The sequence below is a fragment of the Porites lutea genome, chromosome 6 (genome assembly GCF_958299795.1).
Source record: "Porites lutea chromosome 6, jaPorLute2.1, whole genome shotgun sequence".
In the NCBI taxonomy this organism is placed as follows: Eukaryota; Metazoa; Cnidaria; class Anthozoa; order Scleractinia; family Poritidae; genus Porites; species Porites lutea.
The window spans coordinates 3564530-3590105 of NC_133206.1; the positions used below are offsets into that span (position 1 = coordinate 3564530).

At 38.8% G+C, this 25576-nt stretch overlaps 2 protein-coding genes across 2 annotated transcripts; both read right to left on the reverse strand.

The window, feature by feature from the left end:
- Positions 1–155: 155 nt before the first annotated feature.
- Positions 156–9035, reverse strand: LOC140940919 (uncharacterized). The gene is made up of 4 exons (XM_073389881.1): positions 8933–9035; positions 7441–7944; positions 6801–6960; positions 156–414 (listed from the first exon to the last, which is right to left on the reverse strand). The coding sequence occupies exons 1-4, from the start codon at positions 9033–9035 to the stop codon at positions 156–158; spliced, it is 1026 nt and encodes a 341-aa protein (XP_073245982.1).
- A 5877-nt stretch (positions 9036–14912) lies between these two features.
- LOC140940924 (uncharacterized) lies at positions 14913–25308 on the reverse strand. Its single transcript, XM_073389884.1, has 11 exons — positions 25170–25308; positions 21460–21499; positions 21046–21210; positions 20580–20616; positions 20339–20478; positions 20207–20263; positions 19671–19847; positions 18466–18502; positions 18112–18227; positions 17401–17451; positions 14913–15008 (listed from the first exon to the last, which is right to left on the reverse strand). Coding segments are annotated over exons 1-11 (918 nt in total). The 5' UTR covers positions 25172–25308.
- Positions 25309–25576: the final 268 nt, after the last annotated feature.

The window sequence follows — 25576 nt, forward strand, 5'->3', positions numbered from 1 at the left end:
AACCATCCTCAACGGCAACTTGTCTCTTCAACGTTTCATTATTAGTAGTAGTAGTATTATTTTCAATTCAGAACAACATTTCGTGATCAGCGGCTGCTATTAGCTGTTACATACTTAGCATTTTACACATCTATCTGCAGGATATATTTGTCGTCCTAAAATGAACGCAAAACGTGTCCCGCCGCTAGAATGTCCGCGATTTCGGGCCGTCTTAGAGTGTGGTACAGTAAGCGTATTAGAACACTTACGTTGTTGCAGGAAATAGCGGCAGATTGGAATGGCAAATCCTCCAGGCTTCTAAAGCTTGATGCCTGCGGTTCGTTTGCACACAAAGCTTTCCATGATTTCAATTCTTTCTCACCGTGAGCAAACGTACATAGTCTCCCAGTTTTGCATAAACGACGTTTCTTCCACCTAATTATAAAAGTAAATTATAATTATCATAAAAAAAATTTCCCAGAATCCTTTGATGCATTTTTTAAAAAGCTTTATAGCCTTGGCAATTTTATACGTAGAAGACTGACAGATCACAACAAGATAACATTTTTCATAAAATATCTACCCATTTCAAATCTAAGGTAATGACGTCATCAGTCAAGTGTTACCGTGACAAGATTTCATTAACAAGTCAAAAACAGATAGCAAATTTGAGGTTTTAGTTGTGTGGGGCATTTTAAAAAAATAACCAGTTGACGTCCGGAATTTAAAATTTAGGAGGTAATGAACGTGAGCGAAAAGACGGGAGACTAGGCCGCGGGCCCTGAAGAGTCAACCTTTTATCACACGGCAGAGAAAATTTGCAGGAAAGTATTGTTCTACCTGATAATTTTTTTCATGACCAAAAGAGGGAGATGACGTCATCAGTCACGTGATCAAAGTGTTTTGAATGTTTTAGTTCGTTTTTAAAGTACCTTTTTTGTCTTAAATTGGTAAGTTTTTGTTGCTTTTCTCAACAATTCCTTACACTGTATTGTCTCTGAGTAATTATGATCCCATTTTTACAGCAGAAGCAAACAAAAACTGAGCCAGAAGTTACAATGTTGTGTTAATGTATTCCCCGACCGAAGAAAAGACACCTTACGAGCAGGAAGAGAAGCGTACGGTCATACGGTTCAGTCGGTAGCCACGCGATCGATAGTTCATAAATTTCTTAAACGTTCCTAGGCACGGACCAAGCCAATGGGTTTATTGTGAGCTTTACGTCTGACTTGCGATCAGTTAAAGATTTAAATCTACACGGAAACCGAAAAAGTCATCCTTGAGAAACCGTCAATCACCATAGAGAACGAATATATATCTGTTTTACACCTGAATTGTCAGCGCATATCGAGGTGGTACAGTGGATAGAGATGTTAACTTTTAGTTCTAACTGACTCGGAGGGTCCGGTTTCGAATCCCCTAAAACCAAATTTTTCGTAACCTTATTTTGTTTTACTTTTTACTCTCTTTTCTACCAGTGTGGTGCATATAGCTAGTAACATAATCTGGTAAATTGAAAGCCAAGTTTACAGGAATACCATGAAAATGCTGTATGTATCATAGCGTATCTACTAGTATTTTTAATAATACTGGACACTGTTATCATTACTCAGTTCAAACGTTGAATTTCACATGTGCCTAATTTAATTCGAGAGGTAACTACTTTGAGATGCGACGTCGGAGTCAACTAAAATTAAATACGACCTTGCTGAATTGCAATGAAACAGTTGAAAATTCGACATAGGTTCAACATTTGATTTAGAAGTGGCATATTACATGTGCTGCATATAATGCATTAATTTTAGAAACCCCTATCCATATTGGATAACAATTTTTTCTAGAGACTGGGAATATTTACTGCAATAAACGGAGTTAAATTCGGCACCATAATATCCAACGACTGACTCCACTGCCATATTTAATTATGTTCATCGACTAAAATAGGTGCTTGGCACTAATAAGAAATTCCACGTTTGAAAGGGGGGCTCAACGTGACATAAGTTTCAGCTTAGTGGTTTGTAGGCTGTTATTAAGTTGTTGTTTTCTTTTCAGTAAGAGCAAATTCGTATCTCTCTTTGTAAATTCATTTTATTTATCGGTTCGTGCTGCGACTTAAGAATCAGCTTTACTTTCTCTTTGACATGATTTGTCCTCACTGGACATAATTTGTTTTGTCAAGAAGACCGATCAATTTCCATCCATCCATTTCAATAAAAGCAAATGGAATCACTTGTCACTATAGCGGACAACCTCGAACCGTTAGTTCGTCTTATAAATATGCGACACCGAAGAAAGATAAAAGCTAACCCTTTGTTTTTTTTCTCTTTTCAGTAAGAGCAATTCCTATCTTGTAAATCCATTTTATTAATCGGCCTGTGCCACGACTTAAGAATCAGCTGAAATAGTTGATTTTAGTTTCTCTTTGACATGACTTGTATGTCACTAGACATGATCATCATTTGTATATCAAAACGAGCAATCAATCCCCATCCACTCATTTCAACAAAAGCAAATGGCATCACTTCTCACTATAAAGGACAACCTCGAACCATGATCCAGTCGTTGTATAAATTTGCGACACCGATCGAAGAAAGACGAAAAAGCTACCCTTTTTTTGATCAATTTATTTTAAGGTTTAAACTCGAAGCTTTACATGTATATAGTGTAAAATGATTATAATATACTTTTATCGGTATCACTTGTAATAATAATAATAATGTGAAAAACAATAAAATCCTTCCCAGTCTCCAACGGCGTCAAGCAAGGTTGTTTCCTTGCCCCTACACTGTCCAGCTTGATGTTCTCTGCTATGCTGACAGATGCATACAAAGATTGTGTCGCTAGTATCAGCATCAGACACAGGTCAGACGGTAAGCTTTTCAACATGAGACGCCTGCAGACCGTCACAACGTTGAAGGACACTGTAATCAGGGACTTTCTCTTTGCAGACGACTGTGCCCTCAATGCCAGAAGTTAACAAGAGATGCAGCTGGAAATGGACAGGCCCTCCACAGCTAGCTTTGGTCTCACAATCAGCGTCAAAAAGACTGATTAGTAGTGATTTTTCCGCCAGCTCCCAGCAACCCATACCACGACACCATCATCACAGTGAAAAGTCAGAAACTCCAGGCTGTTGAAAATTTCACTAACTTCGGCAGCACCCTCCTACTCTCTACTAACATAGATGTCGAGATCAGCAACGGAAGCTCCAAAGCCAGCAGTGCGTTTGGGCGGCTCAGGAAGACAGCTTGGGACAGGAGAGGAATTCACCTTGCCACCAAACTCAAAGTTTACGGAGCAGTTGTCCTCACCACCTTCCTGTACGGCTGCGAGACCTGGACTGCCTACAGACGTCACAAAAAGCAGCTGACCACTCATACCTCCGATGTCTCAGGACACTCTTCAACATACGCTGGTAGGACAAAATCTCCAACTCTTAAGTTCTGCAGAAAGCTAACATGCCCAGCATCATTACCTTCAGTCGCAAGGCCCAAATCAGATGGGCATGTCATGTCACTCTACGGAGAGCTCTGCCAAGGCAAGCGCTCTTGTTGGTGGCCAGCGCAAGCGATTCAAGAACAGCCTCAGGGTCTCTCTGATAGATTTCTCAATATACACTCATACCTGGGAGAACCTTGCTGACGATCGTCCATCCTGGCGCAACCTCATTCATGTGGGGCCCATGTGGCCGAAGACAACAGAACTAACGTCGCGGCAAAGAAACGTGAGAGGTGCAAGGCCAGAGCTGCAAGCAACCAGCAAACCACCCCAATTCACATGTGTCGTACTTGTGAGAGAGGGTTCCATTCCCGGATTGGCCACATCAGCCACCTCCGGACACCACCAAACCAACTCCAGGAACAGCTGAGGATGTTTTGGTCATCTTCGACTCCGAAGAACGAACAAACAACAACATTTATATAGCGCTTATCTTTTTCAATACAAAATCTGAAACACTCCACAATTGTATAAAACAGCAAAAATTGTTTTTTAAGAAATTTTATAAAAACTTGCTAGCTATCCTCAAGCTTAACGCTGTAAATCAAACGCAAAAGATCGTGTAGGTAACTTCTGGCCAGCGCTAAACGTTCTCAACCCAAAGCAATTTGGTTTCCTTGAAGGAAAAACAACTCTATCTCAGCTGCTGTGTTGCTTTGATGACTGGGCAGCATCAAGAAGTAAATCAAGACCCACTGATGTGATATTTTTCGATTTCTCAAAAGCAGTTTTTCGAAGTGTGTGACGTCTGTAGGGCGTTTGACCGAAAGCAGGGGCGAAATTCGGAGCTGACTTGTTCGCTTACGGGGGTCGGAACTATTTCATTTGTGTCGATTACTATCCTTCGTTCTGGGAAATCAATCCCCTTGAAAACACTACTTTTGGGTCAATGGTTCAGAACTGAAAGTCGCGGTTTGCAAGACATGAAATCCCGGAGACGTGTGTATCAGACAACGGTTCTCAACTGAATTTAAGGAATTCAGCCGCCAGTGGAACTTTGTGCATGTAACGAGTTCTCCAACTTTACCGCAAAGCAATGGAAAAGTAGAAGCGGCTGTTAACTCAGCTAAAACTGCTATGAGAAAGTCTAGAAAGGCCAGAACAGATCCATATCTCGCTTTCCTAGAGTACAGAAACGCGCCTAGTCGGGGACTGGGTACCAGTCCAGTTCAACGGTTGATGAGGAGACGGAGAAGACCACAACTACCCATAATTCCCCAGCTTCTCACGTCAGTTGTCCAGCCCGGGACCTATCAGCATCTTCTCCCTAGCAAGGAATGACAGGTCCTTGCTTACAACAGGGGGTGCAAGGATCTTGGAGCTCTTAGAAATGGAGATACAGTGGTACTCGTGTCGCCTGGAAATTCCAGTACAGAAGCTGTGAACGTAAAGGTTGAGAGGTGTGTTAGAACTCGGTCCTTCGAAGGTGGTTACCGAAGATGGAGCCAGATATCGTCGAAATCGCCGTCACCTGAGGAGAACAAAGGAAGCCTACCGGAGTCCTAAACCAGGTTTAGTGGCTGAAGAGGACACTCTGCAACTGGATCAACAGTCATTGTCCTTGCCTGAACAAGCACAGACTGGTCATGGGCTCCCCGCGCCGTGTTGGTTGACAAACGTACCCACTGGTCAAGCGGATGCGATCAATGAGCCTGCGGTGACATCTAGACAACCGGAGCCAGGTGGTTAACATGTTTCGTCTCCTGTACAAGGCCCAACAACGCGATCAGGCAGAGTTGTTAAAAGGCCAGCTTATTTGAAGGATTATGTCACTGGGATGTAACGAACGTCGAAGCTTTCTACGTTTTCACAAACTTTGAATAGTTGAACTCTTTGCATTATTTGTTACTTTTTTTGCTTTGTTTTCCGTGTTTTGTCTTTGTTTTATTTGTTTTTTCTACGGGAAAGGATGTAACAATAGAATTGTTTGCGAGAAGCCTCGTTATCGTGTGTGAACTTAAAGGACGTGCATTTGAATAATTACGGAGTTGGTGTAACACTTCTTGGTAGACAATATACTTAACAATACTTGATTTCTTTGTAACTAAACACTCTGTGCCGCACGAACGATTGTTGCTCAAATTAAAATGTCACGGGATCGACGGCTCATTACTGCGTTGGTTTAGAAGCTTTTTGACTGACCGCCAACAACGTGTTGTTGTTCGAGGCACCCACTCATCCTGGTTTTGTGTAATGTCGGGGGTTCCCTAAGATACGATCCTGGGCCCAATTTTATGACATATCATCTAGAATGCCTTCGACATTATTAAGGATGTTTGCAGACGACACCAAAGTATACAAAGAACTGTCAAACGTATGAAGGGACAGTGAAGCCCTACAATTTGATATCGATCAGTTACTATCCTGAGCAACTAAATGGCAACTACGCGCTAATCCCGATAAGTGCGAAGCCAAGTTACGTGTAACGCACAAACGAGACCTCTCCCTCCCTACATACTCATTGGGTACGAACCTTAAAGGCGTAAAGTGCGTCAAGGATTTGGGCATGATAGTTTCTTCAGGTTTATCCTGGAGCGAACATGTTAACGTGACCGTTAATAAGGCTAATAAATTATTGGCTTTGGTTCACAAAACAGTGGGTTCGTCGAACCCCGGTGAGTTCTTCACGTTATACAAATCCCTCGTGCGCCCGGTTCTTGAATATGCTGCTCCGGCCTGGAATCCATATTTGGCCAAGATGCGCTAGCGTTAGAAATTTTTCAGCTAAGATCCTTCCGGCTTGCTCTCGGGCAAAAACGTGGAAGGAAGCTGAAGTGGCCTACACTCGAAACACGTAGATTGTTTCTTTCCTTACTTGAATCCTATAAGATCGTTTTTGGCATGAACAAACTAAACTTTGACGTTCTTTTTGAATTCACAAAGTGAAATTCAACCCGCGCTAACCATCCGTATAAGCTATATGTTAAGTCAACAAAGTGTTATCCATATAAAATTTCTTTTCCTATCCGAATCGTACGGGACTGGAATAGTCTACCACGATCTATTGTTGAGGCTGGGAGCATGAGCCGTTTTAAGAGTGTGCTGATCAAGCGCTTCCTAAATATTCGTTAGTTGTTTGTCGTGTTCATTCAACAATGTATTGTTATTATTGATCTTTAGTAATCCAATTTATTTCTTGTAAATAGCTTTTAAATGTCTATTTTATATTCTATATTGTACATAGTATATATCTGTTTTTGTCTTTTATTTAGGGAAACATCATAGGGCCAACCTCCAGTTTTCTTTTTCAAGATGTTTTATACATTTTAGTTTATCATCTTGAATAAATACGTTATGTTGTGTTAAGTTTAACATGTATTTACCATTTGCACAATTGGAACTTCTCAGGAAGAACGTCTGTTGGTGGAGGTCTGGACTCTGTTTTCCTTAAGTAATTGATTGTCAACGATCCCAGGATGCGTTGCTGTGGTTTACGATACCAGTCAAAATCTTTGTGCTGTCGAAATCTGGTGTTCTCAATAGCTAAAAAAAATACACGCTCAGGCACTTGTTCTACCCAAGAATAAGTGACATACGTGGCGTTTGTGTATAAGTAACATCCCGGGCATTGCATATTCTTTACACTAAGCAAAAAATCTACATGTACATAGGCACAATAGGGGGGAAACTAGGTGACTGTTTCGAATTAGCATCCTGACGACCCTGACAAAAAATGATAAAAGTTTATCAAAAATGGTTGCCTGAATCAAAGCCAAAATATGGCCATCTGCGTTTCTTCCCACTCCAAGGCGCGGAAAGCTGCAAAAATCTATGAGAAGAAATATTGTTTTTCATATCAAACCTCTATATCGTCACGGAGCCACCGCAAAGGATTTAACACCGGAACACAGTTCCATGTTAGTAACCATGACTGTTACACAGTCAAGAAAAACCCCACCACAACCATTCATAGAAGTTTTATGTGTCTGAGCACAGTTTGCATTTCAGTCCAATATTGCCTACCTCTTCCCTGCTGCATTGTCCTCAGCGTCAATTCCTCATGGCCATTTGCAAACGAACCACTTTCTTTGCGCTCTATCCCACTTGCATACTGCTTGCATATTTGAACAGGAATTTTGGATTTTACATCAACTGGGTAGGTCCGTTGTGTTGATTTAGATCGATCGTAGCCTTTGGTTGAACCTGTTAAGTCCAATGTTTTATGAATCTGAAGAGAAGAAATCTGGTCTAAAGTCTTCCACTGAGAAACGGCCTTATTCCCATTATCGACTTTCCCGTTATTTGAGGCAACCTCAGTATAATCTTGGAAGAATTTTGATGCTGCACGATCTTCGATAAAACAGACATCTCTATCATTTAAGAGCTCCGAGGTATCCCAGAAGGATGGGCCATCGCCATAACATGGAGCAGAAGAACAGGTCGACTTGTCCATATTCATAAATAATAGATCTGATTCTTTCTTGCTTGTCGTGTTAGAGCTTTTCTTATGGATGGCGTCCTTGTGTTCTGAATAATGATAATGATAATGATAATTATAACGATAATTATAATTATAAACACCTTTATATACGTTCCAGATTATGAAGATAGTCGAAGGAAAACCCTGTATTTATAGCTTACATCTATAATTATTTGTACAAAAATGAAGTTTTAAATACAATAGCATGTACTAGGTGGAAGGTCAAAACACATTTATTCCAAAATGCTGAGCAGAATTTATAAAAAATGAATAAGACCCGTAACCATTAGAGAAGTGACAGGAATAACTTCGCATCGGCCTAGCCCTTATCATCACCATCTTTTTCTTTTCTTTTTCCTTCTATCTTCTTTTTACAAATTTTAAAGTGAAATGAGAATATTTCCCTCAGTTCACAACACCTTGTATTATGTATTTGTGAGGAGAACGGGGTGTCTCCATCTAGACTGTTCACAGTGTGCTATTCTTCCGTAAGATCGTCGAGATTCAAGACTTTGCGTTACGGGCGTCCATCTTGGGTGAGAGTCGATTCTACTGGATAAGTTTTGGGTAAGCGACCGCCCACTGTAAATTCCGGCGCCCGCCGAGTCCCCGCGGTACGTGTGAAACCAAGATGGCCGCTGGTACCGGTAAGTGCTCGATCCTGACTACCCAACGAAAAAATAGCGGTCTGTGAACAGTCTAGTCTCCATCATATGATTGCGAGCTCTTTAATTGGCTTAGTTTGTTAGAATGTTGTCGTCAACACACAGTGAGATGCGTCGCAACGCAATGGATACCGAAATTAGCTGGCCATGTAGGCAACATCAATTTTAAGGGCAGGCTCATTAAAGAGAATATTTTAAAATAGCATTCCATTGCACTTTTATCCAGCCATAAAACGGTATCTTGTTATTTGCAAGGTGTCATTTTCTCTTTTCAGACTTACTGGTTGTTATCCTAAAAATCTAATTTCTCCCTTGAGCATCCTTTAGATAATCTATGGTTGAAAACATTCTAATCCGTTTTTTATCTTACGTTTTTTCGTGTCTTGTCTGTCTATTATTGTCTTTTCTTCGGCTTTCGTCTTTCCTTGCTTAGGTCTTGCACCACCAAAGGCTGAAAATAATCGCAGTGTCATGGTGGTGTCGGAACTGATTGCGAGGCTAGCACACACGGTGGTTTAGCTAGGGGAACTAACCTCTGAATATCTATATTTATCAGTGCATGTACATAATTCCCAATTATCAAATGAGGCTGAGTATGATACCCATCAAGGCTGAAGAAGAGCCTCCGAGATCGATCCGCAAAGTTCTTCAGATCACACGAAGGCGGAATTAAATAATTATATTATTTATCATTATTATTCATTCAAAATACTTCTAAGTTTTAAACAACCTTTCCTCCTAAATTTTCTTCAAAACAATTGCCTGTACTGTTTCTCATCACAGTTTCATAATATGAATAGATGTTTGTTTCCTTCGCAGATACTCCTCAAAAAGTAGATGACAGCCATCGAGCGATATTTTTCCAATTTTTTTCTGGCATTCTCCCCTTTCAGTTTGAGTCAGTGATTCGGCTATTTCGGATAGCCGTGATTTCTTTTGCTCACACATGCTAAAACAGCAAGACTGGTGCACTGCTGCCTGGATACGAGGCTGTGATTTTATAATGGGGCAATAATTATACCATCGAACTGATGGTATATCGCTCGCATCTTCTTAATTTGGGTCATTGCCAACTGGTTTTGAAGAATTAGCCAGGTATTAAAGCCAATCAGAAGCGGCGAAATATTTTGAATGAATAATAGTTAAAAAAATAATGTACGGTTATACCCAATTATTGGATAACATAGTCAGCGCCTTATGATATCGTTAGCCTGGTACATATCACTTGCCTCTCCCCTCCCTCCCCCCCACCAAACCAAGTCTGGATATACACTTGCACCTACTTTTTGTATCGTTCAGGGTGAAATGAGTCGTCCCAGTCTCAATTCGATAACCAAAGAGATACATATTTTCTCTCAACAAGGATCCACAGAGAAGATAAGGAAAAAAAAGCTTCATTTTATTTGCAGGACTGATTGCAAATTACTTTGCATAATTGTTTTCTAGTGCGTGAAGGAACATAGTACGTAATTCTCGGAAAATTAAGAGACAATAAATGGGTCGCTGGCCATTCTTTTAAGTCAGTGATCTACACTAGAAAGAAAGAGAAGACAAAGACACAAATACCTTTATTCGTTGTCGTCTGTTTATCGGAAGGTTTTCGTCCCGAGCCTGAGGCATCCAAAGCTTCAAAATACCAAACGTTGTGTAAAAATTAAACTTTGATTGTAATAGTTGATAAAGATTAGAATCACTTGTGTTTAGTATTATTAATAATAACGATAAGCAGAAACTTTTGGTTGAAACTTTTTCGTTTGGTTCATACAGTTAGTCGACACAGTGAAACCAGTTCGTTGCATGTTGCCACACCGATGTTTTTCACATTGTTTTTCACAGTCCAGAATCTGGGAAATGAAAGGAGGTAAATATATAAAGATCCCCATCAGGATTCAGGTCAGTTTAGTTTCTAATAGGCGAGATATTCAGAGAAATGTTTTACCCAAATTTATAGAGTTTTGTTTGGAGACGCCAATTGTTGGTGTCCATCCGGATGGGCACCAACATGGCAACCGGAAACCAACAGAAACATTTGTCACTGAGTTTTGCTACGAAAGCGTGAAATCATCTCTCGAGCAACTCATAGTCGTTAAAATAGTACTTTTTCTGATACCATATCTGTTCAGATAGCAAAATATAATTCCCTAAAATAAGTCACTTCTTAACCTACACGACAGCTCTCTCGCTCCCCCCCTCCCCCATGTAAATGCCGTGTCATGCAAAAGCTTAGAAATTCAAGCGTACTCTTTCTCAAAGCGAAGAACCCTTTTAAAGTGAAAATTTGTATATGTATTATTTATTCAGCTGCTCTTTACTCCATGCAAGTAAAAACTCAGGAGGATCGATAATTCTTTAGTCTGATTTTTGATGACGTCAAGTGAAAACCAGCAATATGTCTAATTAAAGGCATCGATCAGGAGAGAGGGGGCGACTCTATTGTCTTTTGATTACATTTCTTGACAAACTCTGCCTGCCAGTCTCACGTCACAAAGCAACTGTTAAGATTTTCGCGTGCCTTGCGCGCAAAGAGAACGCATCACTGAGAAGAAGAAGAAAAACACGAAGCTAAGGCTAATATCACTATTGATCGCTAATCTGATCGAAGAAGAGTGAGTTTTGTGATCGTATTCTTCTGTCTGCATAAGCGTTTAGAGGTTCTCTAACGCTTAGATATTATGTACATTCTTGGTGGATTTGTGTTTAGGCTACTTATGGCCAGCTAGAAGATTTTGACACGTTAATAAAGTTGTTCATTCATTCATTCATTCATTCATTCATTCATTCATTCATTCATTCGTTCGTTCGTTCGTTCGTTCGTTCGTTCGTTCGTTCGTTCGTTCGTTCGTTCATTCATTCATTCATTCATTCTTTCATTCATTCATTCATTCATCCATTCATTCATTCAATCATTCATTCATTCATTCATTCATTCATTCATTCATTCATTCATTCATTCATTCGTTCATTCATTCATTCAAGAGTACGTTGCATCAAGTCTAAAAACACTTGACAGCTCCTTAATCCTCCTCATGTTTTAGCTAGACTTGCTTTAACACTCTTCTTGGTTACTGAACTTGTCCTCCGTTAATAGGACTTGCTTACATGCCTAGCGATGATCAAAATAATCTGTTGTGCAGTATTTTTGGAGTCAACTGTCATGTTTTTATTTCCATTATTATGATCACGCGTATCATATGAAAAGTGTCTTAATAAACTACTGTACAAATCAGACTAGGGTTAGGATTCATTCTATCCCAGTTTACTTAGTTTTCAGTGCACACCAATAACAATACTTTCTCTGGCCCATTTTTTTTTTCCATTGTGGAATTAGCCTTAACAAAAGATTACTGATTAACTCCAATTTTTACTTAACAACTGATGTATGTTAATTCATAACACATTGTAAACAGTGATTGTCATAGGGATGGACATTCAACTGGAGGTGTGTATTAATTCCTTACTTTTAGGGATTTGAAAATAGTAACCCAAAACACAGTTAATAGAGTGGACAGGTTCCAAAGCCCGTCAGACTCCTTTATGAAATGTTTTTGTTAGCTTTTTGGACCTGACGGTGCACAACGTTCGATAGCATTCCTATTGTTTTCATCTTATTGTCCAATAAAAAACGTCACATTAATTTTGTCAGTCATAATTTGGAACAGAAACCAAAGGACTGTGCACCAGCCGTCAGTGAGCTTCCATGAACATAGACTGAAGCACCGTTGTTTTTATCTTTAATGTTTTCCACTCTTCATAACCATTCTCCTCCCCTAACTATGCCTAAAATAACAAATCTGGTGAAGGTATTAAATTTGATAGTCTGCGTGCGAGGAATAAAATAAAATCTACCACCCATGACCCGGTGATTTAGGAAAATGTTAGATCTTAAATTAAGGTGTATGATACGAATAAAACAGTATTGTAAAAGCCTGCAAAGTACAAAATCAATCAAAAATCCTAAATTGCAATATTTTTACAGTATGAAGACAGAAATGATGTGTCTTTCCGGTGAAATTCCCTGCGAAAGGAAAAACAAAGACAAAAAGCTTTTTGTCTTAAAATATAGTTTGCTTTAGATGTTCATGAAGAAGGGAAAATAAAACTGATTTTTCACAATTAAGTTTATGATGGTGGACTTGTTCATTTACATTTTTACATTTTTAAAAATCCCTTTCGTTTACATCATCGGGCGCCGTTTTGAAAGTGTGAAGCAAGACATGACGTCATACTGGCACGTAGACTCAACCAACCATTTCCTTGGAAACGCGCCCTCCCTTCCAGGATCGATAAATGAAGTCAATGAACAAATGGATTTTTAGATCACTCTGAGCAGTAATTTAATGTAACGTTTTAAATGAAATATTCATTAACTGTACTGACCTGGTTGTACATTTAGAGTTCTTAGCAGTCTTTTAGAGCACTTTTCAGATTATCGTTTTATTTACATAAGTGATTTGAATTCTTCGCCCTTATACCACGCATTGCTTTCTTCTTAGCATTCAATGTTTACTGCGCAACAAACGCCTATTAGAGCCATCTCTATAAATTGGAGAATTGATTAGGAATTCCATTCCCAATGATAAAGTAAAATATAAAAATAAACTATATTTTACCGATGTCACTGGATTCTTTATCCAACACTCATCTGTCTCAAACTTTCAACAACCAGTATTAAGGTTAAGTGGCTTTGGTAACAGGCAAACAACACTTTACCGTTTAACGTTCACTTTTTTCATATTAAATAACTTTAACATAACAATATATATATATATACCTGCTTTCACGTCATAAGTTGGGAGATCCTTTACTTGTTCCCTCATGGCATTATTCTATAAATGAGTCAAAAATGTGCCATAAGGCTGTAGTTTCATCTTCATACAGTCTTTTTTACCTTTTTTGTTTTTTCACAAATATGTTGTATGTCAAGACAGGAAAATCGCCTTGGAAAATTAACAGTATTAATTAGAAAAAATAACGGTAATATTTTGGAAGCTTTTTTTGTGTCCCCTTTTATTATATTGAAAACCTCATCTTTTTAATTTTAACTTTGTCAAGAGGCGTTTTTGACATAAGAAAGAACGCTCTTAGCACCATTGAGTCTCGCTTGCTTGGAGTTAAGATAAGAAATGAAGATGCGATAAGACCGAGAGCGGTCGTCCTTCTTTCCTCTGAGCCACGCTCGGCCAGCGAAAAAGTAAAATCTGATTATACTCCCTCGACTCCAACTGTGACTCAATTACTACTAATTCTACACGAAACAGGATTTCCTCTCGCTAAAGGTTTTTCAATTCCTGCCTACTTTATTGACGGCTGAGTATTCTTCGGGTATACTTTAAAGCAATAATGTGATTGCTTCCGAGCAAACGCATAACGCTTTAATGAGGCAAGAAATAGGGAGGTGTAGGCTCTTTGATTCACCATAAGCTTAGCGGTAACGTTGAATTCCGACCACCTCTGATCGTCTCGCCTCAGTCCCCATCCTCATTTCGAGGCAATTTCGATACAAGCTCATCCAGGTCTGCGCTCCCACTTCCTTTCTCCAGTCAAGAAGAACTGCAAAATTTCTATGACGACTTCTATACAGCCATGCAAAGCAACAAAGCCCACTTCAACATCATCATGGGCGACTTTAAAGATGAAGAAAATTATCTAATAAGTGTCTTCGACTATGGTGACAGAAATAACCGAGTCCCGGATCTTGTCAACTTCGTCACTGCGGAAGGGAGTCTTAAGCTTTCAAAAGTTTTGTTGGTAACCTTTTCTATGCGAAAAAACGACTAAATCATTTTCTAACGTTTGGCGAAAGAACTTAAAGTTCACACATTAAGTAATTTTTTATATACTCATTAAGACATTAAATGGAAGAGTGGTGGGGTTACGATTCATCAAAAAAAAGTCCTGGTTAAAAACGAAAACTTTTAATGCACTTGTCACAAACATGCGAATTCTGAAGTTCAAAAGCCAACTGACGATTGCGTTTTTCGCTACCGTCAATTAACGGACCTCTGAGGAGACAAAACTTTACTTTAACGGGTTCAAAAGGTCATGGATTGTGATTTCTGATCGGTGGATTTCGATCCGCTTTGTGAATTTCTGTGTTTCAAGGTTCGTTGCGCGTGATCGTAATTATTATTGACGGCAGCGAAAAACGCAATTGTGAAGGCGGCTTTTGAACTTTAGAGTTCGCATGTTTGTGAAAAGCGCAGTAACTGTGACACCAGTCCGTAAGACGTCTCAAAAACTGGAATGTAAAAGCTGATTTTTGTTTTTTGGTAAAGAAAAAATATAACTGCATGCATATTAGGCAGTCGCCGATACGTTGAAGGAAACACTGCTGCACTCGTTATTGTACATTATGTTAGTACCTCGCTTGGGAGTTGTCTTTCTTGTTTTTCTCGTTCTTTGGCATTTTGTTTTTCCTCAAGTTCCAACCTGATTTGTTCCATCTCCTGAAACAGTTTAAGAGCTTTACATCAGCATTTCAGTAAGTCAAAAAAATCTTGTCTTTTTAACGTTACTTTCTAGGAATGTTCTAAGACAGTGTTAATTAAGGTTGTAGTGTGGAAACTTTTTTGGTGGCTTTTAATCTTTTTACATGATTTTGTTTTCTTTTTCAGTACCTCTCAGAAAATTATCCCAGTGAGAGAGTCTCATCTTTAAAACAATATATTATTGTTAAAACATAGGTTGTAGATAAAATTTGAAAGAAACAACATAAATAGAAGCTGATGTTTTGTATACATGTACAAAAAAAAATTAAAACAAGCACAACTTTTTACAGTGAAAATGTATGACTATCAACCTTTTTCCGCCGCAGCTCTTCATTTTTCCTCTGCTTCTTATTCATTGCCTGTGCGAAAAAATCAGCAATTTCATTTTAATGATAATATTTCTATATTTATGTTTTCATGAAAGGATTTCCGATTGAAACCTCTATCTAGAGTGGAAACATTAAGAGCTGTAAGTGGCTTATCGGGCCCGTTAATTATCGGGACTTAAACGACATAAAAAATATCTTCAATGTTCCAATGATTTTGTGGAAAAAAGTAAGTTAACCTAGAAACAATTTAAACGGACGACATTCCAACTATTTTAGACTCAGAAAACTATACTTATACTTGACACGATCAGGGACATCCGAAGACCTTTGTTTACTATACAGTATGGAAACGAGGTTTGTCAAACTGAGCCGTCTTACATAATTTAACGCTTTTGCTAAAGACGTTATTTGTAATATACTCACTTAAAACGATACACGTAAAGAATATATGGAAGTTAATTAATGGGTTATCTACTGGAGAAAAGATTAATATAATGGGTCCCATTGAAAGGTCATCGTCGCATGTGGATTCAGCATATAAGGGCCCTTTTGAATGCAAATTATTTTTTGCTAAAATTGTACACGAGCATATAAAACTAAAATAATGCCAGTACAGTAATGAGGACGCCCACTTGTTAACACAAAACATGAGGGAACAATTAAACCCAATTTCACTGCCTTCCTTGTTTTCAATGTCTTTCAAACTTGGAGGCAATATAAACGAGTGCTTAATCTCTCGATTGTCAATATTCAAAACAAAATATCTCAAGCGGTTTCTTAACTACCATAAAATTGAAAGGCGTGGACCAAATTGCATACAAAAATGATAACATTAGCAGCTGAAAAAGGTAGGCTAATAAAATTCTTCTTTCTTAAAATCGGCCACAAAGCAATCCCCCTTTTTTCCCTACTCATGCAGTTTCAAATGGAATCAAACCACTGTAAGATAAAACTGCTTTTCCAGACCTCATCATATTCTTTAGATATTAGCCAGTTATTCTGATTGCATGGTTATTGACTGTCTTTTTCCCCTTAAAACTTCGTTTCAAAATATTTCTAAAATACTCACACAGAAATAGTTCAAACTTTGTCATAATCGAGGAAGCGAAGGGAGGTACAAGCCACCTTGAGAGATAGTTGAAAAAAAAAGTCCCGGTACCGAGAAATACAAAGGCAAGTAAAAAACGTGATGGCGTCATTACTTTGCCTTTTTAATACCAATGTCAATGAAACATGTATCACAACAAATGTTCGTCTTTATCAGGAGCCATAATCGGGGTAGGAGACCGCAAGCGAGGGGACCACGCGGTTCCATCGAAAAGCCAAATGTGCTATTTTTAGAAAAAACTGCGCCACCTTCACCGTCACAAACTCGCGCGGGAACTCGAAAATTTGCTCGGCTCTCGTGTGGAATATTCATGAGAAGGGTGATCGTCCTGCGACTTTATTTGAGTGCTCTCTTAATTTTCCAAGTACTTTATATCTTGATATACAATGCATGCAGGGTGGAAGGATACGCCGATGTTGTATAAACACTAATAGAGATACACCTGGGTTAGCAAAAAGATTTACTAATTCTACTACAGTGAAACCTCTACTAAGCGGGCACCTTCGGGACCTTCCCAAGTGTCCGCTTAATAGAGGTTTTAAAAATTACACAATTAACATTCAACGGTTACTCTGTACGGTGATAAAGTTCCATGTTGTTAAGGGAGCTAATAAAGCTGTGCTGTACTTTTATTTTTGATCTCGGATGACAATCATACGGCCGGATATCGGTCTAATTTACAGTTTTTTGACAGCTAAATGTATTTGACTTCTTTTTATAGAGGGAGAAGGAAATCACACACCAGGTCCTAGGGGACCACAAATGTCCATAATAAATGAGGTCTCTCTAATTTTTGCAATGTTCTCATGCTCTATATTCATCTGTAATCTAATCCTAAATGATAGGCGAAGAGAAAGCGCCGAGTCCAACCACAAAATCCAGGTGATTATTTTAAGAAGGATAAATCGCATACCGGCTTCTTTTCAGGGATGCTGGGTTGAACAGGGACTGTAGTGCTAGATTTCTGAAATGGTAATGAATCTGTTACAATAAGATAAGCGTTACTGTAATAACCTTTCAGCAAGATCTATATAATGATTTCATATTTTACCATCTGCCAATCAGACAAACTGTCAATCAAATATTGCATCAGTCAATCAATAAAAATACAAAAAATGTAGAGATACTCTCAATGTCATTACGTCTGGTTTTGGTGACTCAGATCCGGTTCAAACGTCGCATTTCATAAGTACCGAATTTAATTGCTCATTCGGCATATGTTAAATGATACGTACGAACCGGACCTTGTGGAACAGTTTTTTTTCTCAGACGGCAATTCATGTATTCGTTTATATAAACTGGCACTTACTTACCAAAATATGCTAGCTCTGCCGGGGTTATATTAATAGGTTGAGGTTCATGTATTTGCTTGAAGAAAATATTGTACAGTCGAACCTTCGCTAACGGCCACCTCTCTACGACGGCCACTTCGGTTCGTCCCGAGGAACAAAAAAGCCACACATTGAGTCTTGTTTTAAACCTGTCTACAACAGCCACTTTGTCCTGTTCCCATGGTGTCCGTTGTAGAGAGGTTCCACTGTTCATAGAAAATTGTATTGACCTATCTATATATTGTTTTTGTCATTTGTTGTAAGTTTACTATCATTTAAGAGACAACGTAAACCTTTTTTGCAGACTTCCTCTTCGGGGCCTTCTTGTTGTCATTCTCTTTAACGATGATGGAGGTAACTCTCTCAAGAATGCTATTGCTTTCCTCATTTGCAGGTTCTTCTTTTAAAACTGACGAAAAGAAGTAAAAGGGTAAGGAGGAATGAGGGAATAGGTAAAATTATTTGCACGGCTAGGAGACAATTTAGTGGACTAGCAGAAAGTAACTTGATAGCCTATAAATAGTTATTGACGCCTGGAGGTTTCCCTTTTCGTAACGGGAAATTTCGTGCTGCCACTGATTAGTTATTTTGCAGGAAAAAATTTAAAAAAAATTTTTCAGGGAAATAAGATATGATAGTCCGCTTACCAGCCAAACAGCAGTCCTTGGATTCTTGGTACTCGCCCTAAAGGAACACCAGTTATTCAAAATTGATTCAAGCGGTAGCGATAAAACTCTAGCCTAAGAAACCATGCCGACATTTCGCAACGCCACCACTGCTTTCCCCGCTTCGGAGAAATGAGCGCAGAAATTCAGTACTGATGACGTGTGACTAGCCAGATCTGGGTAGTGCTCCTGACTGGTCGTGCTGCGCGGGAAATTTGCTTAAATCAATCAGAAGCGCTACCCAGATCTGAGTAGCGACGCGTCATCAGTATGTAATTTCTGCGCTCGTTTGTCAGACGTCATTTCGTGGGGAAACCAGAGGTGGCGTCGCGAAACGTTGGCTGCTTTCTTAGGCTAAGAAAACTCACGAAGGCTAATACTGAACAACTAGCCTGTTCGAGACGTTCAGATAGTAGAGCGCGGCGGTGGTAGGGGGCGAGTTGAATGGTACACCTGGAAAACGGGAGGGGGGGGGGGGTGGGGGGCGAGGAGAGAATGCGAGAGTGAAGGAACTTCCCCCTTTTCTATTTTCCCATCCATTTTTTTTTCTTTGTGAATTGTGAATTCCTTTTCCCGCGCACTGTCTGAACGCCCGGAAAAGGCTACCCAGCAAGCCGGTGCTAGTAATAAATTAACGAACTTTTGATCTCCAAAATTTCTGGCTTGTATGTCCTTGTTTTTCAAATCTATAGCTACGTCTATTGTAATGTTAAGTTAAAAGTAATGAATCCTGGCTGCTTTTACCAAGAGGAGTCGTTATTAGTCGTTATTAGCTACAATGCTGGTCAAAAATGTTAAGAAAAATGGGCGTAGCCATGTCTAGTTTCCAAATCCGTCAATAACAAAAATTTTGCCCTTTCTCCGACTGAACAACATTGACCAGGGTGAGGTGGTGGTGGTCGGGGAGTCATAGCGGGATACGCATTTTCAATAAAAGAACATCTGGTGGCAGTATTTTGTAGGACTGTCAAAATGTCGTGTCAGGTTCGTATGACTTTTAGCTCTTCATCACACGTCTAATATTTCAATCTCTTTTGTTCTCGTATGTGGTGAGCCAACGTTACCGCATGTAGGTCACTTTAAGACCCCAAATGCAACATGTTTAATTGCGTTGAAGTATTTTACAAAAAAAAAATGTTATCGTGTTTTAAAATTGTTGTTGAGCCGACAGATCCTTGCTAACTTACCAGTTCTAAGTGACACTTGGCTTTGTATATATAAGCCTCTGGGACAAACTGCAATTTACAAACAACCCGTACAACCTCAATAAAGTATTCAGCGGCCTCTTTGATACGCTTCTTAGTAAAAAGGTCAATTCCAGTGGACAGAAGATTATCTCTGAATTCGTCAATACCAGTTCTATCCTACCAAACAAAAAAGAGCCAAGAATACTTAATAATAACACAGCTCTTGTTCTAAAAAAAAATGGCATAACTATCAATTTTTCGCGCAAAAAGGGAAAAGCCCTTTGAGAATAACTTGTTCGCTTAAATGCGACTTTAAAAGAATAAACTTGACGAAAGGTTATTCTGGGATTGTTCGCCATTTCTTGTAGTAACTAGACTTTGTTGTTGAAGTCGTACTTCTGTAAAGACTATCCTTTTCGCGTGGGAAACTGATTGAATAAGTCATGCTCGTTGTCTCCTTACAGAAAACTGACTTTAAGTCCAAATTCTATCGTCCTGTATTGGAATATTTTAAGCGTAAAAAAGTAAAAACGAACCTCCTCAAAAATACGTCCCAACGTATCTCTCAGCCTCGCAACATCTGCTCTCACTTTCTGAAAAAAATATTGCAAAAATACTAAGAACTGTTGTTTAAAGCAAAACGGGTGATCCCTGGTTGCCAAATTTACCTTGAAATTGACTGTCTTCAACCACACGGCCACTTGGAAAGCACCTCGAACATCACCAAGTTCCTCAAGAGCTTGCATTTTGAGTAAAAGAGAAAAAAAAATACCATCCTGAAATTCTATCGCCTTGCTGAGATTTAAGGCTGCAATGAAATATAGAAAGATAAATCGTGACTTTACGCTAAACAGATAACTTTTAATGTCCTTCATTTTAATGCAATTTCCCCCATGTTGAGGCACCCACCTTCTGTGCTGTCCTTTAAGGAACGGTCCAATCGACTCTATATAGTCAAAACAAGATTATGACCATGGTTATCCACCAGAAGTTGAGATAAAAATTATGCTTAATTTGCCTAGTATATACATTTGAACACGTCAGGCTCTAATATGTGTTTTTACACCTTCTGCAAATTATAGGTACATTTAAAACTTACATATATTTATACTGATTTGACGTTAAGTTTTACACTTGGCAATCACCACGTTGCATTGCCCTGAAAGATGCGAGATGAACTTTTAAACTTTGTACATTTTTACTGGTCATTGCTGGTACGAAATCTCAGTTTTAAGAGCCAGTATGGTCTTGGCTTAGGAATGGATTTTTTAAGCTCAACAAATAACTGTGCTTTCTTATTGATGGTAAACTACAAAATGAAATTCAATATAAATATTTTGTACCTGCAAGGACGAAATCAAAGCTGGAAACTCACCAAAAAAAGGAAACAATGTGCCCTTCTTATTAGTGCATGGACTCTCCAAGTCGAAGTGTCTCTTAATGCATGTAATGCGTGAGTAAAATCGTCAACTGCTCCACTAAAATCGTGCATTTGAAACTTCATGTTTCCTCTTGCAAAATAGCGATGAAAAACTGGGTTCTGAAAATTAAATTGTAAATTAAATTGTTTTAATTAACTTTAAGAGATCGTAAATCATGTCAGTAAAAACAAAAAAAAAATACAGGGAATAATAAATACTGAAGTAGGCAGTCAAGCAAAGAAATGTGGGGTAGGAACTGGCTGTCCAACCATCTATGGTTGAAGTCCAATTTAATTTGGTGTCGAATGCTAAAGGCGAAGAAGAAGAAGCAGGAAGGCTAGGACGGTGGTGAAAAGGAAAGTACTCACTGCCATAAGAGAAAGAAATGGCTCCATTTCACTCTGGCCCCTGTGAAACAAATTATGAAAATTAAAAACGTAATTTGTAAAATTAAAAACGTAATATGTATATATATATATTTTTGTTCTCATAACATTTAAGCAATAGAAAACGTTTTCCGTGTTTGCATAGCCTGATATAAACACGAGAGGGGTTGGGAGAATTCGAGACAGTTATGCAAACCCGAGACGAAGTCGAGGGTTTGCATAACTGTCGAGAATTCTCCCAACGCCTCGAGTGTTTATACCAGGCTATGCAAACACAGGAAAAAAAATTTTTATTGCTTTTATCAAATAACTTTCCCGAGAAAAAAACGCAAAACTCTTTGTATGGCACTGATTAAAAGAGAAATTCTTACCAGTCGCAAAATCTTGTCCACGAAGTCTTGGACGCGTAATCAGTTCTTGTTTTGCAAAAAGATGCTTTGCAAAATACGGATTTTTCTCGCTTAAAACGGTCAGCTTAAGCGAAGAAAAATGTATACACCTTCTTTGGAACGATTTTCCAAGTTTCAGCCGACGAAGAAATGGGTAAATAAAGTAAACTTTTTGAGTTTTGAACTCGAAAACTTTTTCAAATTTGTACTTGCGTGATTAGCGCGCGAAAAACCAAACAACTTGACGCCACAATCATGTTTACATACTCTCATGCAAACGCTCCTCTCGGCCAATCAGAGCGCGCGTACTATCTTAGTTATTTTATAATTTGTGATATAACCATTGTAGTTATTTCAATTTTTACAATTTTCTTCTTTGTATTAAGTGTAGTGCTCGAGCAAGTGCTATTCCATGTCTCGCGCATCTTAAAGTTGTACGTTAATTTTTCGAAATTTTGAATTGTATCACGTTTTAACTTATACGTCATTGCTTGTATTACTTCAACCGAACTTGCAAACGAATTCACAAACTGAAGATGATCGTTGAACGATCGAAACATGTCTTGTTTTAAACTTAAAGTTGTTGTCCATTTCTTAAAGACGTAATTGTAATTATATTTTGGAAGTTTAAAGTACATTTCCAAAACAAGGCAGTTATGCCATTAAGCTTGATGGCTAAGAAGGCAAAGACACGAATAGTGGCACTTGTCAGACTCAGTTCTCTACATTCAACCTTAATATCATGTCAACAAATAGTCATATCTTTTTGTTCTCAGTTGACAATAACTCTTTCGGGAAGTTCGATGAATATTTCGAGTTCAATGCTCGAATTGCGACAAGTGTTTCAAGCGACCATGTGACATATAGTTGGTAACACTGACGTCCGGGCAGTTTTTGTAAGTGCTTCTCAGTTACATTCGAAATGCCTTAGGACGTTGTAATTTCAAAAACTAGACATTAAAATACACCGTGAATACCTGGAGAATGTTAATTTTTTTCACATTGTGTCTTTTCTAGTTCGAACAAAACTTTCGTATCCATTAAACATGGTGCCATGGGTCATGGCGACGGCCCGACTGAATTAACTATTCTGATGGAGCTACAGTTAAGCACTGGAATTAAAACATGGCGTAAGAGTAGAATTGTCAGCGTTTATATTTTAACCACAATGGATCCGGAAATACCGCCTAAAAAATGCTGAAAAATATATCTTTCTTTTCTATCACTTGGGCTATACACGAGGCAGAGACGGACTACAATTATTGGTTGCATTGAACTTATCGTACTCTGATCTACTTTCGGCGTCAGGCAATTGAATTGATATGGAAGTGACAAATCAGTCTAAACGGGTAAACAGGGACGTTTTATCAAAACCTCCAGAAACTCCTTGTCCACTGTGAGTCAAAAGCAGTTCTCCGTGGCAGCACAACTTTATCGATTTAACAAGCCGCCTATGAAATACTTGCACTACTGATTTGGCACCTGAATTTTATCTTCGAGTTGTCATCATGGGAAAGAATCGAAAAAAAAAGAGTAGATTTGAATAACTTTCTGAGCTACTTCAAGATGAATTTCTATTATTTTCTAAAATTCAAAGTCATAAAGAAATTTGTAATATGCGTGCGGAAAGGTTTATTGATTTCATTAAAACTTAACTAATCTTATAGCATACTGCTATGCAGCTACATACTGTACTTACCGACCACATCCACAGTTTTATCTGTATGCGAACGTAGAGATCGACATATAGAGATATAAAACTTGTGTCTACACTATATGCCCAGACAAATAAAATTTTCAAGGAAAATTTAAAAGTCAATTTTCTCGGAAAATGAAACAAAAACATTAGCCGTGTTGTGTTTCCCTTCTCCCTACTAAAACCGCCGACCATTTTAGTAATCGTGTTCATTGCTCATCGTGTTTGTTTTTTCACAAGTAAACTCTTGTTACTCTTTTTACAACAAATTCTTGGATTTTGCGAAGTTCGATGAGTAATAACTACTATTTCCCAGAGAACAATAGTTCTACTACTTACTATTGTTTCCACTAAACGGCTTAGTAACTGCAGTTTCGTCCGTCCGTTAGTGCAAATATTTCAACAATTGCGATTACATCACCCACCTACGGACAAGGAAGTTCAAACAGGGTTGACTATCATGACTATTGAAAGTGAAGCCACGGCTCAACAGATATTGACGTTGAGAAAGATTCACTTTAGCAAAGGTTACTAAGTTTTAATCTTAAATTCGGCACCTTTAAAATGAAAAGTTTTCTTCCACGAGGAAATTTAAGATCCTGCTTATCTTTTCGGTAAATTCTATATTTGGATTTCTAAGAAATCATTTATTGCTGCATCTATTTTAATGCGGTTCCACGGAAAGTCGAATAAATGAGTGAACGCATTCAACCAATTAGTTTCCTGCAAAGAACACCATAATATTTTTCTAAGTGCTATCCAGCGTAGTGCATCATGTAAGTCTAACTCTTCCTTTGTCGTATATCCCCTGCGTCAGCTTCTCGACAGTTTGGATACTCGATCAGCACATTTGCTATAGCTCCTGTGTTCCTTGGATCAGATGCCTACTACTTATTTGATTAAGAATACACTTTTCGAACTCCGTATTATTTTCTTTTTTTTTATGTATTCCCTTGTGACAAGACGTTCTCGGAAATGGCCTTTTCTTAACACTGAGGACAGTTCTTCAAGTCAAACCTGGCAATCACCTACTTCGGTGCTACAGAGCGCCACCTCTAAATACAGGGTACATTACCCTTCTTTCCGAAGCCTTTCGAAATACATTTTATTGTTCCGGTCAATTTTATAGCACCACTTTTTTTGGTTATTTCTTTCTTTACAGCTCCTGGTCACCTAGTTATGGCTGGGATACAGTTTTGAAACCAGTCCTAATAGCCGTGGGCCTGGTACAATGGAATTATTGTGACCATCGGTTTATCTGTATGCTCGCACTCGGAAAACCAGTTTACCGATAGACAGAAAGATTGACTAGACTATACTAGTCCAGAAGTTCGGCCTTCGGCAACTTTAAAGGCTTGACGCGATTAAGGCAGAGCCTCCTTTTCTCCTTTACACTCATGAATACAGAATGAGGCTCTGCTTGCAGGCTGCGTGACACACAGACCGGGTGCTATATATCAAAGACTCAACAGTATTTCCGTCAATTACTCTTTGAAAGAGGATATATTTAAATTCCGTTACCTTAGTGCGAAGCAGTTTAAACATTTCTTTACTAGATTATAAGGAAAGGAAGGATAGAAGGAAAAATCAGTCACTATTGTACTTACATTTGATAGTCGCGAGAACTCGCATACAGATGACTTGCCTGACTGCAATTTGAAGATTCTTTCCTCTAAATGCCAGTCCCCGTTGCTCACGGTTCATAGACATTTTCATTCGTGATTAAAACAAAATCTACGTATCCAGACAGTCCACAGAGTTGACGGTAGTTTCGAAAACGAAGACCGAAGCACGAGACACCCAAATCTCGAAAACGAAGCACCCTAGATCGAAAACGAAGACCCCTAAATCTCGAAAACGAAGCACCCAAAACTCGAAAACGAAGCACCCAAAACTCGAAAACGAAGCACCCTAGATCGAAAACGAAGACGCCAAAATCTCGAAAACGAAGCACTCAAAACTCGAAAACGAAGACCCGTACATCTCGAAAACGAAGCACCCAAAACTCGAAACC